This window comes from Stegostoma tigrinum, chromosome 22 (assembly GCF_030684315.1).
Source record: "Stegostoma tigrinum isolate sSteTig4 chromosome 22, sSteTig4.hap1, whole genome shotgun sequence".
Taxonomy (NCBI): domain Eukaryota; kingdom Metazoa; phylum Chordata; class Chondrichthyes; order Orectolobiformes; family Stegostomatidae; genus Stegostoma; species Stegostoma tigrinum.
Window position 1 is genome coordinate 7,658,325 of NC_081375.1, and position 17,043 is coordinate 7,675,367.

A 17,043-nucleotide genomic window follows, 5' to 3' on the forward strand; every position below is an offset into this window, starting at 1 on the left:
GTAGATTGATCTTAGTAGGATAACAGATCGGCACAACATCGTGGGCCAAAAGGCCTGTATGATGCTCTGTTCTATTATACTGCATCCAACATGCATTTGTCTCAACTTGCCAAAATCACACTGAAGCATCTCTGCATCCTCCTTTAAGTTTACCCATCCAGCTTTGTGAAAACTGCACATTTAGTTTCCTCAACCAAATCATTAATATGTATTGTGAATATCTGATGCCCAAGCACTGATTCCTGTGGTATCTCACTAGTGGCTGCCTGCCACTAGTTATTTATTTATTTATCCCTTCCCTTCATTTCTTGTGTGCCAACCAGTCATCTGCCCATGCCGGTACAACGCACCAGTCCCTTGTGTTTTACATTTACACACTAAACTCTTATGTGAGATTTGACCGAAAGCTTCTGAAAGTGTCAGGCAAACCACATCAACTTGTGGTCGTCATCAACTCAACAAGTTACACCCTTAGAAAAAGTTCTGGTATTCTCTGCCTGGAAGGACAGAGGAGGTAAAAACCTTTGGCTTATTTCAAAGTATATGCCCAGGAATGCACATTCAATGCTGTATTATAAATGGCTATGGGTCAAACGCTGCAAAGTGGGATGAGGCTGGGTGGGCATTCATTTGTCGATGCAAACATTAGTTGATTTCTTTATTGTCATGTGTATTTTGTTAGAAAATACAGTGAAAATTATTGCATTGGTTCCCCACTCTGAGCATCAACTTAAAACGCCAGAAAAATAAACCAAGACATCGAATACAAAAGCAGCAAAATGAAGAAAAAGAAAAAAAGTGTTGAAGTTTACAGACCTTCTTGTTGAGTGCCACGCCATGGGCTTGGTGGCCAGGCACGAACCGCTTTCGCCACATGGGAACGCTGTGCCACCGCCCCTTTTTGGCGCCAACTCCCTCCCACCGGCGTCTCTGCCGAAGTGAGTCCCCAGTGGGCCTCGCTAATGCAGGTGCCACTTGCAGCCACCAGGTACGGCACCCACCGGAACTTGACTCCGCCAATGAGGCCGTTTCAGGCTCACCTCGCCGAGTCTCACACCGGGCCCAAGCTCACCCCCGATGCCGCCCACCCGCCGCCGCTCGTGGATGCCATTGCCGTGACCGAGTTCTTTCCAAGAGATAAGTAGAATAAGTAAGATAGGTAAAAGAGAGTAAAAAAGACCAGAAAATGGAAAAAAAAGAAGAAAAGAAAAGTGGCCAGAGTGGACAAGCCCTGGGTTCAGAAGCATCCTGCTATCTTACCAACAAGTGACCTCTTTCTTTGCAATAAACCTTTTATGGGTTCTGCAATTCTTGAATGGTGGGTTCAAGGGTAGAATTTTTGAGAATGATAATGGCAAAATTTAAGGAGGGCAGGGATATCAATAGCAAGAATCCAATTAAAGATTCCCATTGCCTGCTTTGATAATAGAGAGCTTTTTTCTGGGTTCAGTGACAAGCACACTTGCTCTTCCAGGCCTGTCAAATGTTTAATAAAAAAAATCTTTGACCATTGTTTGACTGGCCTTAAGCAACTCCTGTAAGTTTGCATTATTGTGCCATTTCTGTAATTTGTGATAAACCATTGTGCCTGAATGTATGAAATGACCAGTTTGATCATGTGGTGCCTCATAAGATCATGGACTTTTGATCGGATTCTACCTCTGATCAGTGCTTCTCAGGTTTTACCTCAGGAGAAGAAGCAAATATGTCTGTGAAAAATAGTCTGCAAGTCTGGGATTATGTTGTGTTTGCCACTATGCTCGTTGCATCTGCCGCAATAGGGATTTACTTTGCCTTTAGGCCTGGGAGGATAAAGGGAAAAACTACAGAAGAATTCCTAATAGGGAGCAGGTGGGTACAAATCCAGATTGTGTCAAATTCCTGTTGTGTAATGGAAAACTATGACTTTGGTATAAAAAGTAATTTACATTCAAGTTTGTAATTGAACATTTTAATAACAGATCTATGCTAAGTCACCCTTGTCAGTGGACATGTATCACCATTATTCGGGTCATTCAAAAGAGAGAACTAGAAAGTTGGGTGGAGGCATAATTGGCAATTGCCATTCAATTGCCTTCTGTCAAGAGTGCTTTGTGTAGATATCGGAGGTGAACACTCTTAAATTTATTTCCAGAGGCAATTATTCAGTAAATCGGCATGTTTGTACATGCAGCCCTTAGCAGAGATAGCAAAGAAATGCCGGCATTCATGCAACAGCCAGAGAAACCACTGTCAAGAGGTGGGGTAACAGTAGAGTAAGTGATTTTAATGAAAAAATGTAACTACTTTTTCTTGCTTCAGACAAATTTCTGCATATCCAATTGCGCTTTCATTGGCTGCTAGCTTCTTATCTGCTATAACTGGTAAGTGAGTTTCATGACACTGTAGAACAAGGAAAATAATCAGTCTAAATCAAAAATTGATTTTTCTATGTTCTCCTGATGAGATGTTGTTTAATGTAACATTATAAACTGAAACCAGTTTATGCATATCCTTTTATCGTATAAAAACTGAATTGTCAGCCATTACCTATCAGAAGTTACTTAAGTTTAGAAATTGTATGCAGCACTATTCTTAGAAAATAAAGTTGACTTTGACTGCTTAATACTGTCAGTGAGTAAATAAATGCTTTAGTCAAAGTCTAGCAGATGGTTAAACAATTAACAGCTTATCGTCTCAAAAATGTTGTCAGAACAAAAATTACCAATTCCTTCCATTGTATTCAGTGGCTAGAAAATCTGTAATTACACATTGGAGAATACTACACGCTAATAGAAGAAACAAGAGCATTAAATCCTTCAAGGAAGTCGAGGAAAGTACAAAATAAAGGGTCAAGAGGTGAAATTTTGCCGAAATGATTATGGCCTTTGTATGTGGCATTCAGATTATAAAGCAGGATATCTGCACAAACCATCAGATTGAATCTGCTGACTCTGATCTGGCTTTTGCCTATATATTAACAGACACTAATCTTTAAACATTCTGTTTTTGAAATAGCCACCGTGTCCACACTGGCAACTAATATACAGAAAAGCGTCAAAAACTTATTTGCATAATACCGATCACAAAATTATTTGCTTCGTGCCATATTATTTTTGTCTGTTTTGTTCTCTTCATACCTTGCACTTTTCAGGGCTTGGAGAAGAACATTAACAGGATGATCATGATGAGTCAGGGGACTCCTTAATGCTTTACCACTTAAGTTTGGACTAAATATAAGATCCCAAAGTCAGAACATTTTGAAGGGGATTGGCCAAATTGGTGAAAAGGACAATCACTAACTAAACTGGCAAGCTAACAAATGTTATTAGACAGCAAAACCTTGATACCTAACATGCAATCCCTAACATATAGTATAATACAGATGTTTAACACATTGTTTCAAAAGAGAGTCATATTGGACCTGAACCATTAATTATTTCACTTTCCAAAGATGCTGACAGACCTACTGAGTTTCTCCAGCACTTTTTGTTTCTGCTCAACACACATTGATCTATCTACAGATATCTACAGTCTTCTGTTCTTGATTCTTCAAGGCTGGTCCTTTAGAATCTTGACTTAACTAACTTAGTTAATGTACATATGCAATCTCCTCTGTAGCTTTAAGATTTCAACTTCAAAACCCTGTTCATTTTAGTTGCTAAAGTTCATAGCCCGCTGTAATGTTCATCCAGCTCCACACTGTTATCTCTGTGCACCTCCCACTGAGCTGTTACCTCTGTAGCTCCTCATTTCTCTCATAATAGCTGCATAAGCATTTTCTAGCTCTAACTCGTCAAGCTCAAAAGTTCCCTTTCAACCTCTAACATTTCTACCTTTATCACTTAACTACTCTCCTAATACCATCGCCAACTCTCTTTTATTGCTCTTAAACCAATTTTTCCTTTCCTACCCCTATCAGGTTCTTTTGCAGCAAAGCATTTTAACAAGTGCCTTCCTATATGTTTTAGCTTTGCTGGCTAAAGCAAGAGTTCAGTACTGTACCTTTTTCTTATACTGTTCCAAGGCTATATTTACTACCACCTCTACGCCCTTGAGCCCATGGAACTAACAGCTTCTGATTGATATTTACAATTTTTTCTAACTGGATACATGTTACTAGCCTTTTTCACAATTTTGAAACTTGACACTGCTTTGAGTCAATTAGCCAGAGTTTTTTTTGTCTAACTGTAGCTTGTAACTAACAAATGATGCCCAAGAATATTAAGTGCCCTGATTATTTCCTGATCATAATTTCAATATTCCTCTGAAAGCCACATTACTAAATCTGGCCTTAAAGAGACAGGTAATTTCATTCTTTTCTTACAATAAATTTACATCCAGTACAATTTGCCTATTTTAACCTCCATTAACTTGATACAAATACGAATGCGAGGTGAATTCTAATAACTCCACGCATCAGGGCTGAGAGAAACAATTCCATTCTCATCAAACACATATCACAAAGTTAGATAATTAAGACTGGCTTTATTTCTACAAAGCTTCGAGTCTTGAAGTCTTCACATTAACTGGAAGAGACCAACAAGCAGTATTTATACTTCTGCAGTTTTAACCTGATTTACGTGACATCAACTTGTAATTCCCTTATGTTCCCTTGTTTCCACAATTCATGGCTATTACTATATTTTCAATTTGATACTCAAAAGGCTAACTTTTTAATCAAAATACTTCTTAGTGTGGTCTTTAGACTGCCCAATATTTCTTGCAAAAAATTAATTAACTGACTGAACATTTGTTCCAATAATTTAGAGTACCTAATTGATAAGTATGTTGCACCAGTCAATATTAAATGATCGAGAACCCTCATTAACCTATTATTCATAACTTGATACGGTGGCATTCCTATAGTTCTGAGGTATGGATTTGTTCGCCATAAAACTGAGGTAGCTAGCTACCCTACTGCATGGAGTTCGCTACACATGACTTTCAACAGTCTTTAAAGTTCTAAGAATTTTGAATGTAATACTAGAAGACTGTGGATGATGAGATAAATGCCACCTATCTCGAATTTCTCATCAACTCTTGTAACTTAGAAAAGATTTGCTCTGTAAAGTGAAATCCATGGTCACTGTCAAACCTGTAGGGGATGTCCTACCGACAAAATATATCATTTAGCAATACGTTTGCAGCAGTTTTCAATGGACAACAAAATGCTTCTACTCTCTTAATAAACAGGTCAATGACCACATATGCAAATGTAAAACTTCCTTGCCATGTTGGAAGTGGGCCAGTTAGGTCAATTTGGAGCTCAGTCTAAGAACCCTGTGGGGTGAGAAAACCCAAAGAACTGTGTAAGCTGTAAATCAGGAACAAAAACAAAGTTGCTGGAAAAGCTCAGAGGTAACAAGGTGTAGAGCTGGACGAACACAGCAGGCCAAGCAGCATCAGAGGATCCTATGATGCTGCTTGGCCTCCTGTGTTCATCCAGCTCTACACCTTGTTATCTCGGATTCTCCAGCATCAGTAGTTCCTATTGTCACTTGCTGGAAAAGCTCAGCAGATTTGACAGCTTCCATGAAGAAAATATCAGAGTTAATGTTTTGGGGCCGGTGACCCTTCCTGTTCTGAGCTTTTCTAGCAGCTTCTGTTTTTGCTCCTAAGAACCCTGTGGTTCTGCCGGATCACGAAGGAAAGCCTTATTCCTGTATGTCAAAAGTTTCCCGAGGTTTGCATTCTCTTCTGTCTTAGGCTACCATGCATTAGCTGGAACTTTCTCGAAAGCAATCTCAGCAGAATAATGACCACAACTATGTTAGATGTGAATGAAACAAGAGCAAAAGTTAATCTCCTGACTCAGATAGAACACACACCAATGGACTCTGATCTGTCTTTTGCCTATATATTAACAGACACTAATCTTCAGAAGAAAGAAATGTTCATAAGGTCATGAAGTAAATGCAGACAAAGGCTGACTTTGTACATGCTATTAGATACCTATTGGATAAAAACCAAAAGAACTGTGGATGCTGTAAATCAGGAACAAAAACAGAAGTTGCTGGAAAAGCTCAGCAGGTCTGGCAGCATCTGTGAAGAGAAATCAGAGTTGACGTTTTGGGCCCAGTGACCCTTCCTCAGAACTGGCTGAGGAAGGGTCACTGGGCCCAAAACATCAACTCTAATTTTTCATCACAGATGCTGCCAGACCTGCTGAGCTTTTCCAGCAACTTCTGTTTTTGTTTCTGAAATAAATGTGGATGTGGATTGTACATGTACTGAAGAGACAGTAAGTCAATTGCAGGCCCAACTACTGAAACAGGAGTTACTGCATCTTCTACTTTTAATTGACTACTAATTAACATGCTGTCTAAACCTGGCATTCCCCTCAAATCACTGCTTCCTTGTCTGTTAAAAAAAAATTAAGATACCATTCATGGACAACAGATTTACCTTCTAAAGGACAAGGAATGTTAATAAGATAACAAAGCGTGGAGCTGGATGAACACAGCAGGCCAAGCAGCATCTCAGGAGCACAAAAGCTGACGTTTCGGGCCTAGACCCTTCATCAGAGAGGGGGTTGGGGAGAGGGAACTGAAATAAATAGGGAGAGAGGGGGAGGCGGACCGAAGATGGAGAGAAAAGAAGATAGGTCGAGAGGAGAGTATAGGTGGGGAGGTAGGGAGGGGATAGGTCAGTCCAGGGAAGACGGACAGGTCAAGGAGGTGGGGTGAGGTTAGTACGGAGGAGATGGAGGTGCGGTTTGGGGTAGGAGGAAGGGATGGGTGAGAAGAAGAACAGGTTAGGGAAGCAGAGACAGGCTGGGCTGGTTTTGGGATGCAGTGGGGGAAGGGGAGACTTTGAAGCTTGTGAAGTCCACATTGATACCATTGGGTTGCAGGGTTCCCAAGCGGAATATGAGTTGCTGTTCCTGCGACCTTCGGGTGGCATCATTGTGGCACTGCAGGCGGGCCACGATGGACATGTCGTCTGAGGAATGGGAGGGGGAGTTCAAATGGTTCGCGGCTGGGAGGTGCAGTTGTTTATTGCGAACCGAGCAGAGGTGCTCTGCAAAGCGGTCCCCAAGCCTCCGCTTGGTTTCCCCAATGTAGAGGAAGACACACTGGGTGCAATGGATACAGTATACCACATTGGCAGACGAGCAGGTGAATATCTGCTTGATATAGAAGGTCATCTTTGGGCCTGGAATGGGGGTGAGGGAGGAGGTGTGGGGGCAAGTGTAGCATTTCCTGTGGTTGCAGGGGAAGGTGCCGGGTGTGGTGGGGTTGGAGGGGAGTGTGGAGCGAACAAGGGAGTCACGGGGAGAGTGGTCTCTCCGGAAAGCAGACAAGGGTGGGGATGGAAAAACGTCTTAGGTGGTGGGGTCGGATTGTAGATGGCGGAAGTGTCGGAGGATGATACGTTGTTTCCGGAGGTTGGTGGGGTGGTATGTGAGAACGAGGGGGATCCTCTTTGGGCGGTTGTGGCAGGGTCGGGGTGTGAGGGATGTGTTGCGGGAAATGCGGGTGATGCAGTCAAGGGCGTTACATCTGGGGCGTGCAGGAGTGGAATGCCTCATCCTGGGAGCAGATGCGGTGGAGTTGGAGGAATTGGGAATAGGGGATGGAATTTTGGAAGGAGGGTGGGTGGAAGGAGGTGTATTCTAGGTAACTGTGGGAGTCGGTGGGCTTGAAATGGACATCAGTTTCTAGCTGGTTACCTGAGATGGAGACTGAGAGGTCCAGGAAGGTGAGGGATGTGTTGTAGATGGCCCCGGTGAACTTGAGGTTGGGGTGGAAGGTGTTGGTAAAGTGGATGAACTGTTCGAGCTCTTCTGGGGAGCAAGAGGCGGCGCCGATACAGTCATCAATGTAAGAGAGGAAGAGGTGGGGTTTGGGGCCTGTGTAGATGCGGAAGAGGGACTGTTCCACGTAACCTACAAAGATGCAGGCATAGCTGGGGCCCATGCGGGTACCCATGGCCACCCCCTTTTTCTGTAGGAAGTGGGAGGAATCGAAAGAGAAGTTGTTGAGTGTGAGGATGACTTCAGCTAGGCAGATGAGGGTGTCGGTGGAGGTGGACTGGTCGGGCCTGCGGGACAGGAAGAAGCGGAGGGCCTTGAGGCCATCTCCATGCGGAAGGCAGGTGTATAGGGACTGGGCGTCCATGGTGAAAATGAGGTGTTGGAGGCCAGGGAATTGGAAGTCCTGGAGGAGGTGCAGGGCGTGGGTGGTGTCACAGACGCAGGTGGGGAGTTCCTGGACCTAAGGGGAGAAAATGGAGTCCAGATAGGTGGAGATGTGTTCGGTGGGGCAGGAGCAGGCTGAGACGATGGGTCGACCAGGGCAGGCAGGTTTGTGGATTTTGGGAAGGAGATAGAAGTGGGCCGTGCGGGGCTGGGGAACAATGAGGTTGGAGGCTGTGGGTGGGAGGTCCCCTGAGGTAGTGAGGTCATGGATGGTGTTGGAGATGATGGTTTGGTGCTCGGGCGTGGTGTCATGATCAAGGGGGCGGTAGGAGGTGGTGTCGGAGAGTTGGCGTTTGGCCTTGGCGATGTAGAGGTCAGTGCACCATACTACCACAGCGCCACCCTTGTCTGCGGGTTTGATGGTGAGGTTGGGGTTGGAGCGGAGGGAGCGGAGGGTTTGCCCGTTCTGCGGGGGAGAGGTTGGAGTGGGTGAGAGGGGTGGAGAGGTTGAGGTGGTTAATGTCTTGACGGCAGTTGGAGATGAAGAGGTCGAGGGAGGGTAGGAGGCCTGGGGGTGGTGTCCAGGAGGAGGACTTGTGTTGGAAGCGGGTGAAGGGGTCAGTGGAAGGAGGGTTAGGTTCCCGGTTGAAGAAGTAGGCACGGAGGCGAAGGCGGCGGAAAAACTGCTCTATGTCCAACCGTGACTGGTATTGGTTGATGTGTGGTTGTAGGGGGACAAAGGTGAGCCCCTTGCTTAGGACTGACGGCTCGTCCATTCTCCTATATTAATAACATTGGCAGTATTGATTCATGGCTTTACCTCTAGTTTTTATTTCCATCTGTAATGCATTATGTCATCAATTCTGCAAATATGGAAGAGTCCTGAAGACTCTTGAACTTGAGGAATGGTCAGGCAGTACAACTATGCATACAGCCTGTGTGGGGAATTCCTTTGACACGATATCATGAACTATCAATACAAACATCATAGCTTCTTCAATGAGAATTTAAAGAACTGAATGCTGCTCAACATCCATCTTTAACAAATGCCACTTGTGAGGATGACTATCACATACTGAAGAAGAATAGTACATATTGGGTCGCTGCTAATTCTCGGACATACTCCTTGTGTCTAACAATACTAAAGAATCTTCTGGCCTTATTAAAGAGTATGTGATGGACGAAGAATGGCTTTCTGTAGGCTTGTAATATAAGTAAAATATATTACCTAAGAAATAGCTAAAACTACCAGTCACAAATCAAGTAAGACCCACTCCCACTGTAGGATGTAAAAGGCATAAACTGCTGATGCCCTCAGTGATAATGGGAACTGCAGATGCTGGAGAATCCGAGATAATAAAGTGTGGAGCTGGATGAACACAGCAGGCCCAGCAGCATCTCAGGAGCACAAAAGCTGACGTTTCGGGCCTAGACCCTTCATCAGAGAGGGGGATGGGGAGAGGGTTCTGAAATAAATAGGGAGAGAGGGGGAGGCCGACCGAAAATGGATAGAGTAGAGATAGGTGGGGAGGGGATAGGTCAGTCCGGGAGGACGGACATGTCAAGGAGGTGGGAAGAGGTTGGTAGGCGGGAAATGGAGGTGCGGCTTGAGGTGGGAGGAGGGGATAGGTGAGAGGAAGAACAGGTTAGGGAGGCGGGGACAAGCTGGACTGGTTTTGGGATGTGGTGGGGGAGGGGAGATTTTGAAGCTTGTGAAGTCCACATTGATACCATTGGGCTGCAGGGTTCCCAAGCGGAATATGAGCTGCTGATGTCCTGTTGCCTATATGATCCGATCCTAAATTGGTTATCACACTGTTCTGCACAGAATCTAGTTCCAAATGAACTGAATGTTCTCAATCCAGCTTTACATCACCTCTGCTTTTAAATTTTCCTTTGTATTGTTGTGTTCTGCTGTCCATGAAGACAATTCCTGGATTCCCATGCCTTAATGAAAAAGATCTGGTATAAAGCTTTGTTGATAGGTCCCCAGAAATAAACCACTGCGGAATTGGGCAATTCTAAGCCACTTAAAATCAGTTATATTAAATTAAACTAAATTAAACTGAATTGACAGGTGCCAGCCCCTTAACAAAATCAAACGTTCAAAATTTGAAGTAATAAGAGTTCAAATTAAAATGCCATTTTGTTGGTTAAAAGCCATGGAAGCAAATGAATGCCAATCGTGGCAACCACTGAGGCATTTCTATCTTGGACTGTCAGACCACGTGATGATTCTCCTAGGAAGCCAACTTTTTCCTACAACGGTTGAACCTACTTGGGGTTAACTACCAAAACTATCTTCAGTGATGAAGATAAGAACAAGTTTAATCATTTAAGATGTTTCATCAACTGTTATAGTACCACGAGTAAATCACCCACACATTGCAAGAAACATTTAGCTATGAAAGGGCCCTCAAAATTCTGCCATTTTCTTATGAACAGTAGAGGGTGCATTACGACCCCCCTGTGAAATCACCATCCAGGTGAAGCTACAGAACCTACAGGTGAATGCAAATCTGAATTGATTTCTTTCTACTACTGAACACTCCAAGACTCATTTCTTATGTCTAGGAGAGAAGCAATGTTAGCCCTTGTTGAAATTTCAGGAAGCAATGTGAGGGCTTCTCTAACAAAAAGTATGCATCTAATCATCATCCTCTGTCATTAACTGTCAACTTCCAAGAACTGTCTGGCTTTCTCACTGATGATATGAGTGGATTAATCACATCGATTCTTATGGCATATGGCCATAAGATCTGGAGTGACTCTGACATTAAAAGAAATACCTTCACCATGAATTGGGTACTATTTAGGAGAAGATTGGTTGATTATTTTATTTATTGTTATGTGTATTTGTTACGAATACAGTGAAAAATATTGTATAATGTAGCTCCTCTCTGATGCCACAATACAGAAATAAATTAGACATAGAATATGAAAGTGGAAAGAAAGAAACAAAGTCCTTGCTAAGTGCTTAGCCATGGGCCTGGATCCAGGCTCATCCACCCGGACCCTGAGACTGACATCAGCATGAAGAAGTTGGCCAGCCTCGCGTCCCTTCGTCACACTGCCACCAAATCATATCGCCATTCTTCAGCACCACCTTGACTCCTGCCATGAGACTGTGCTGGTCTGAAATTGCCAATGCAGGCATCGCTGAAGCCTACAATTTCCCATAACTAATGAGTGCTCCCTCATTACCTGCTGGTCTCTGCTATCTGAATGCCAAGGAACATCATATATGGAAGCAATTTTTTTATTGCAAATACCAAATTAATTTAATAAATCTCCCAGTACCTATCCAAGTGCTGCCTTAGTTATAAACAACAGTATCTTGGTGTTACTTTAACACACCACTGTTCAGTATGGGATGATCTGAACGGCAGAAGCTGGAGTCAGAGATAACACAGTGTGGAGCTAGATGAACACAACCGGCCAGGCAGCATCAGAGGAGCAGGAAAGTTGACATTTCAGGTCTGAAGAAGGGTCCCACTCTGAAACGTCAGCTTTCCTGCTCCTCTGATGCTGCCTGGCCTGCTGTGTTCCTCCAGCCCCACACTGTTCAGTGTTCCTTTTCCAGCAACGGTGTTCACAGATACCAGCAGCTCAATAGTATGTGAAACGCCATGTACCTCACTGATCATGGCAGTGCCTATAGACATGCCTGTTTCTTCACCATTACATCCCTTTAACTGAATGATGTTACTGTGGAACTTTAAGCCATTGCCCTTGTCAGCTGTGGGTCATGAGGGATGGATGATGCTAATGGTAGAACTGGTACCAACAATTATAATTTGCATTTGACCCCCTGATAATTTAACCAAAATCTCTGTTCAATCATTCAAATTGCCATTTCCAAACAGGCAATTTTGCCTCTAACCCTGTAACCTGCATTGAGGTCTCTGTCTTAACTGCGTACACATAGAAAGAACAAGGGCAGAAGTTTCACTGCAAGCTCCCTTCCACATGACACAGCACACTGAGTTAGGCCCATAAAATCACAGTTCCCTAACTGCTGCTGGGTCAGAATCCTGGCATTCACATCCTGACAGCACAGTGGGTGTAACTACATCCCATGGACTACAACAGTTAAGGAGAACAAAATTTCACCAATGTCTTCTCACAGGCAATTAGGAATGGGCAATAAATACCGGTGATACATCTGTGACAAAAATGATCTCATCGTACCAGGCCTCCTTGCTTCTACATGACTATCCAAATTTTCATACCATCAATTAATAACTGCCCATCTGCAGCCTATTTCTAATTTCCTTGAGAAAACATTAACAAAATGCACTTCCTAAATGAATTTAAGGTATACTATTTTATCTTGACACTAATTCTGCTGAATGTCTAAACCAGGGATCAAGTTCACAGAAACACAAGTTGGCGGGGGTGGGGTGGGGGTGCGTGGGGTGGGGGAGAAGAGGTGGTGCTCAGTGCCTGACAGCTTGGTAAAGCTAACTGTCTGTGAAAAGCTGAAATTGTGCTTATGAGTAGGTGATGGAATGCAACTTCCGGAATTGAGTGGTGTGCAGTACTGATCGAGAGTGTGAACCACCACAACATAAGCAGCCATTGAGGTGACCTGTGTCAGAGCAGCTATTGAGGCATTTCTGAAATCATTCCTTCAATCGTAAGAATTGTAAAGATTAATGAGATTTGATGGCTCGCAGTATCACTGATGTGTGTGGGGGCAGAAGTTGCCAAAAACATTCCTGGCACCTGCCTTAATCGCATGTTAAAAACTGAAAGAACTGCGGATGCTGTAAATCAGGAACAAAAACAGAAGTTGCTGGAAAAGCTCAGCAGGTCTGGCAGCATCTGTGAAGCTAAAAACAGAGTTAACGTTTCAGAACTGAGGAAGGGTGACTGGACCCGAAATGTTAATTCTGTTTTCCCCTTCATAGATGCTGCCAGACCTGCCGAGCTTTTCCAGCAACTTCTGTTTTTGTTTTAACCACATGGTATTTCCCCTCCTTTGTGAGGTGTTCGACCATAGTGGGACTGCCACCTATATTTACATCAGGTTAATTCTAATTGGATATATTTGAATATAAATTGCTTACATAATTTGGTTTTGTAGTTTATGGCTATTGTTCAAAGCAGTGGAATCTTATGACTTTATTTGTTTAGTATGTAACATAGAACATAGAACAATACAGTGTAGAACAGGCCCTTCGGCTCTCAATGTTGCGCCAACCTGTGAACTAATCTAAGCCCCTCCCCTACACGATCTCATCATCATCATCCATATGCTTATCCAAGGACTGTTTAAAAGCCCGTAATGTGGCTGAGTTAACTACATTGGCAGGCAGGGTATTTCACGCCCTTACCAGTACTATAGATGGGTCAGTTTTTGTCCAGAGTGTGCAGGAGGGCTTCCTGACACAGTAAGTAGATAGGCCAACAAGGGGCGAAGCTGCATTAGATTTGGTACTGGGTAATGAGCCCGGCCAGGTGTTAGATTTGGCAGTATGTGAGCACTTTGGTGATAGCGATCACAATTCTGTTATGTTTACTTTAGTGATGGAAAGGGATGGGTGTATACCACTGGGCAAGAGTAATAGCTGGGGGAAAGGCAATTACGATGAGATTAGGCAAGATTTAGGGAGCATAGAATGGGGAAGGAAACTGCACAGGATGGGCACATTAGAAATGTGGAGCTTATTCAAGGAAAAGCTCCTGTGTGTCCTAGATAAATATGTACATGTCAGGCAGGGAGGAAGCGGTAGAGTGCGGGAGCCGTGGTTTACGAAGGAGGTGGAATCTCTGGTCAAGAGGAAGAAGAAGGCTTATGTTAGGATGAGATGTGAAGGCTCAGTTAGGGCACTTGAGGGCTACGAGGTAGCCAGGAAAGACCTAAAGAGAGAGCTCAGAAGAGCCAGGAGGAGACATGAGAAGTTGTTGGCGGATAGGATCAGGGTAAACCCTAAGGCTTTCTATAGGTATTTGAGGAATAAAAGAATGATGAAAGTAAGATTAGGCCCAATCAAGGATAGTAGTGGGAAGTTGTATGTGGAGTCACATGAGATAGGGGAAGCGCTAAATGAATATTTTTCAACAGTATTCTCTCTAGAAAATGACAATGTTGTCAAGGAGAATACTGAGATACAGGCTACTAGACTAGGTGGGATGAAGGTTCACACGGAAGAGGTATTAGAGATCCTTCAGAAGGTGAAGATAGATAAGGCCCCTGGGCCGGATGGGATTTATCCTCGGATCCTCTGGGAAGCCAGGGAGGAGATTGCCGAGCCTTTGGCATTGATCTTTAACTCGTCATTGTCTACAGAAATAGTGCCAGATGACTGGAGAATAGTAAATGTGGTTCCCCTGTTCAAGAAGGGGAGTAGAGACAACCCTGGTAATTATAGACCAGTGAGCCTTACCTCAGTTGTTGGTAAAGTGTTGGAAAAGGTTACAAGGGATAGGATTTATAATCATCTAGAAAAGAATAAATTGATTAGGGATAGTCAGCACGGTTTTGTGAAGGGAAGGTCGTGCCTCACAAACCTTATTGAGTTCTTTGAGAAGGTAGATGAGAGTAAACCGGTTGATGTGGTGTATATGGATTTCAGCAAGGCGTTCAATAAGGTTCCCCACAATAGGCTATTGTACAAAATGCGGAGGAATGGAATTATGGGAGATATAGCAGTTTGGATCGGAAATTGGCTTGCTGAAAGAAGACAGAGGGTGGTAGTTGATGGGAAATGTTCATCCTGGAGACCAGTTATTAGTGGTGTACCGCAAGGGTCGGTGTTGGGTCCACTGCTGTTTGTCATTTTTATTAATGACCTGGATGAGGGCGTAGAAGGATGGGTTAGTAAATTTGCAGACGACACTAAGGTCGGTGGAGTTGTGGATAGTGACGAAGGATGCTGTAGGTTACAGAGAGACAGAGATAAGCTGCAGAGCTGTGTTGAGAGGTGGCAAATGGAGTTTAATGCAGACAAGTGTGAGGTGATGCACTTTGGTAGGAGTAGCCAGAAGGCAAAGTACAGGGCTAATGGTAAGATTCTTAGCAGTGTAGATGAGCAGAGAGATCTCGGTGTCCATGTACACAGATCCTTGAAAGTTGCCACCCAGGTTGGCAGGCCTGTTAAGAAGGCATACAGTGTTTTAGCTTTTATTAATGGAGGGATCGAGTTCCGGAACCAAGAGGTTATGGTGAAGCTGTACAAAACTCTGGTGCAGCCGCACTTGGAGTATTGTGTACAGTTCTGGTCACCGCATTATAAGAAGGATGTGGAAGCTTTGGAAAGGGTGCAGAGGAGATTTACTAGGATGTTGCCTGGTATGGAGGGAAGGTCTTACGAGGAAAGGCTGAGGGACTTGAGGCTGTTTTCATTCGAGAGAAGAAGGTTGAGAGGTGACTTAATTGAAACATATAAAGTAATCAGAGGGTTAGATAGGTTGGATAGGGAGAGCCTTTTTCCTAGGATGGTGACGGCGAGCACGAGGGGGCATAGCTTTAAATTGAGGGGTGAAAGATGTAGGACAGATTTCAGAGGTAGTTTCTTTACTCAGAGAGTAGTAAGGGAATGGAACGCTTTGCCTGCAATGGTAGTAGATTCGCCAACTTTAGGTACATTTAAGTTGTCATTGGACAAGCATATGGACGTACATGGAATAGTGTAGGTTAGATGGGCTTGAGATCGGTATGACAGGTCGGCACAACATTGAGGGCCGAAGGGCCTGTACTGTGCTGTAATGTTCTATGTTCTATGTTATCACTCTCTGAGTAAAGAACCTGTCTCTGACATCGGTCTTAAATCTATCACCCCTCAATTTGTAGCTATGCCCCCTCATACAAGCTGGCGTCATCATCTGCAGAAAAAGTCTCTCACTGTCCGCCCTATCTAATCCTCTGATCATCTTGCATGTCTCTATTACATCCCCTCTTAGCCTCCTTCTCTCCAATGAGAACAGACCAAAGTCCCTCAGCCTTTCTTCATAGGGCCTGCACTCCAGCCCAGGCAACATCCTGGTAAATCTCCTCTGCACCTTTTCCAATGCTTTCACATTCTTCCTGTAATGGGGCGACCAGAACAGCACACGATATTCCAAATGAGGCCACACTAGCATTTTGTACAGTTGCAGCATGACATCACGGCTCCGGAACTCAATCCCTCTACCAATAAAACCTATCACACCGTAAGCCTTCTTAACAGCACTATCAACCTGGGTGGCAACTTTCAGGGATCTATGTACATGGATACCAAGATCCTTCTGCACATCCACACTACCAAGAACCTTTCCATTGACCCCGTATTCTGCCCTCCTATTATTCTTCCCAAAGTGAATCACCTCACATTTATCCGTATTGAACTCCATTTGCCACCTTTCAGCCCAATTCTGCAGTTTATCCAAGTCTCCCTGTAACCTGCAACATTCTTCCACATTGTCCACCACTCCACCGACTTTAGTGTGTTCTTCAAACTTACTAGCCCATCCACCTATGCCTGCTTCCAAGTCATTTATAAAGATGACAAACAGCAGTGGTCCAAAAACAGATCCTTGAGGCACACCACTAGTGACCTGACTCCAGGCTGAATATTTTCCATCAACCACCACTCATTGCCTTCTTACAGAAAGCCAGTTTCTAATTCAAACTGCTAAATCTCCCTCAATCCTGTGCCTCTGTATTTTGTCCAGTCGACTACCTTGTGGAACATTATCAAAGTCTTTACTGAAGTCCATGTACACCACATCAACTGCCCTCCCCTCATCCACATGCTTGGTCACCCTCTCAAAAAACTCAATGAGGTTTGTGAGACACGACCTGCCCTTGACGAATCCATGTTACTATCTCCAATCAAATTGTTGCTTGCCAGATGATTATAAATCCTATCTCTTATAATCCTTTCCAAAGCTTTTCCTACAACAGACGCAAGTCTCACAAGTCTACATTTACCTGG

The 17,043-nt window shown here is 43.8% G+C and overlaps 1 protein-coding gene across 1 annotated transcript in view; it reads left to right on the forward strand.

Moving 5' to 3' along the window:
* The first annotated feature begins 1,622 nt into the window (after positions 1-1,622).
* LOC125463862 (sodium-coupled monocarboxylate transporter 1-like) overlaps positions 1,623-17,043 on the forward strand; it is a 70,954-nt gene continuing 55,533 nt past the window's right edge. Inside the window, exons 1-2 of the mRNA XM_059653613.1 lie at positions 1,623-1,851; positions 2,302-2,363. Of these exons, the coding sequence (XP_059509596.1) occupies positions 1,706-1,851; positions 2,302-2,363 (208 nt within the window). The 5' untranslated portion in view covers positions 1,623-1,705. The remainder of the gene's footprint in view (positions 1,852-2,301; positions 2,364-17,043) is intronic.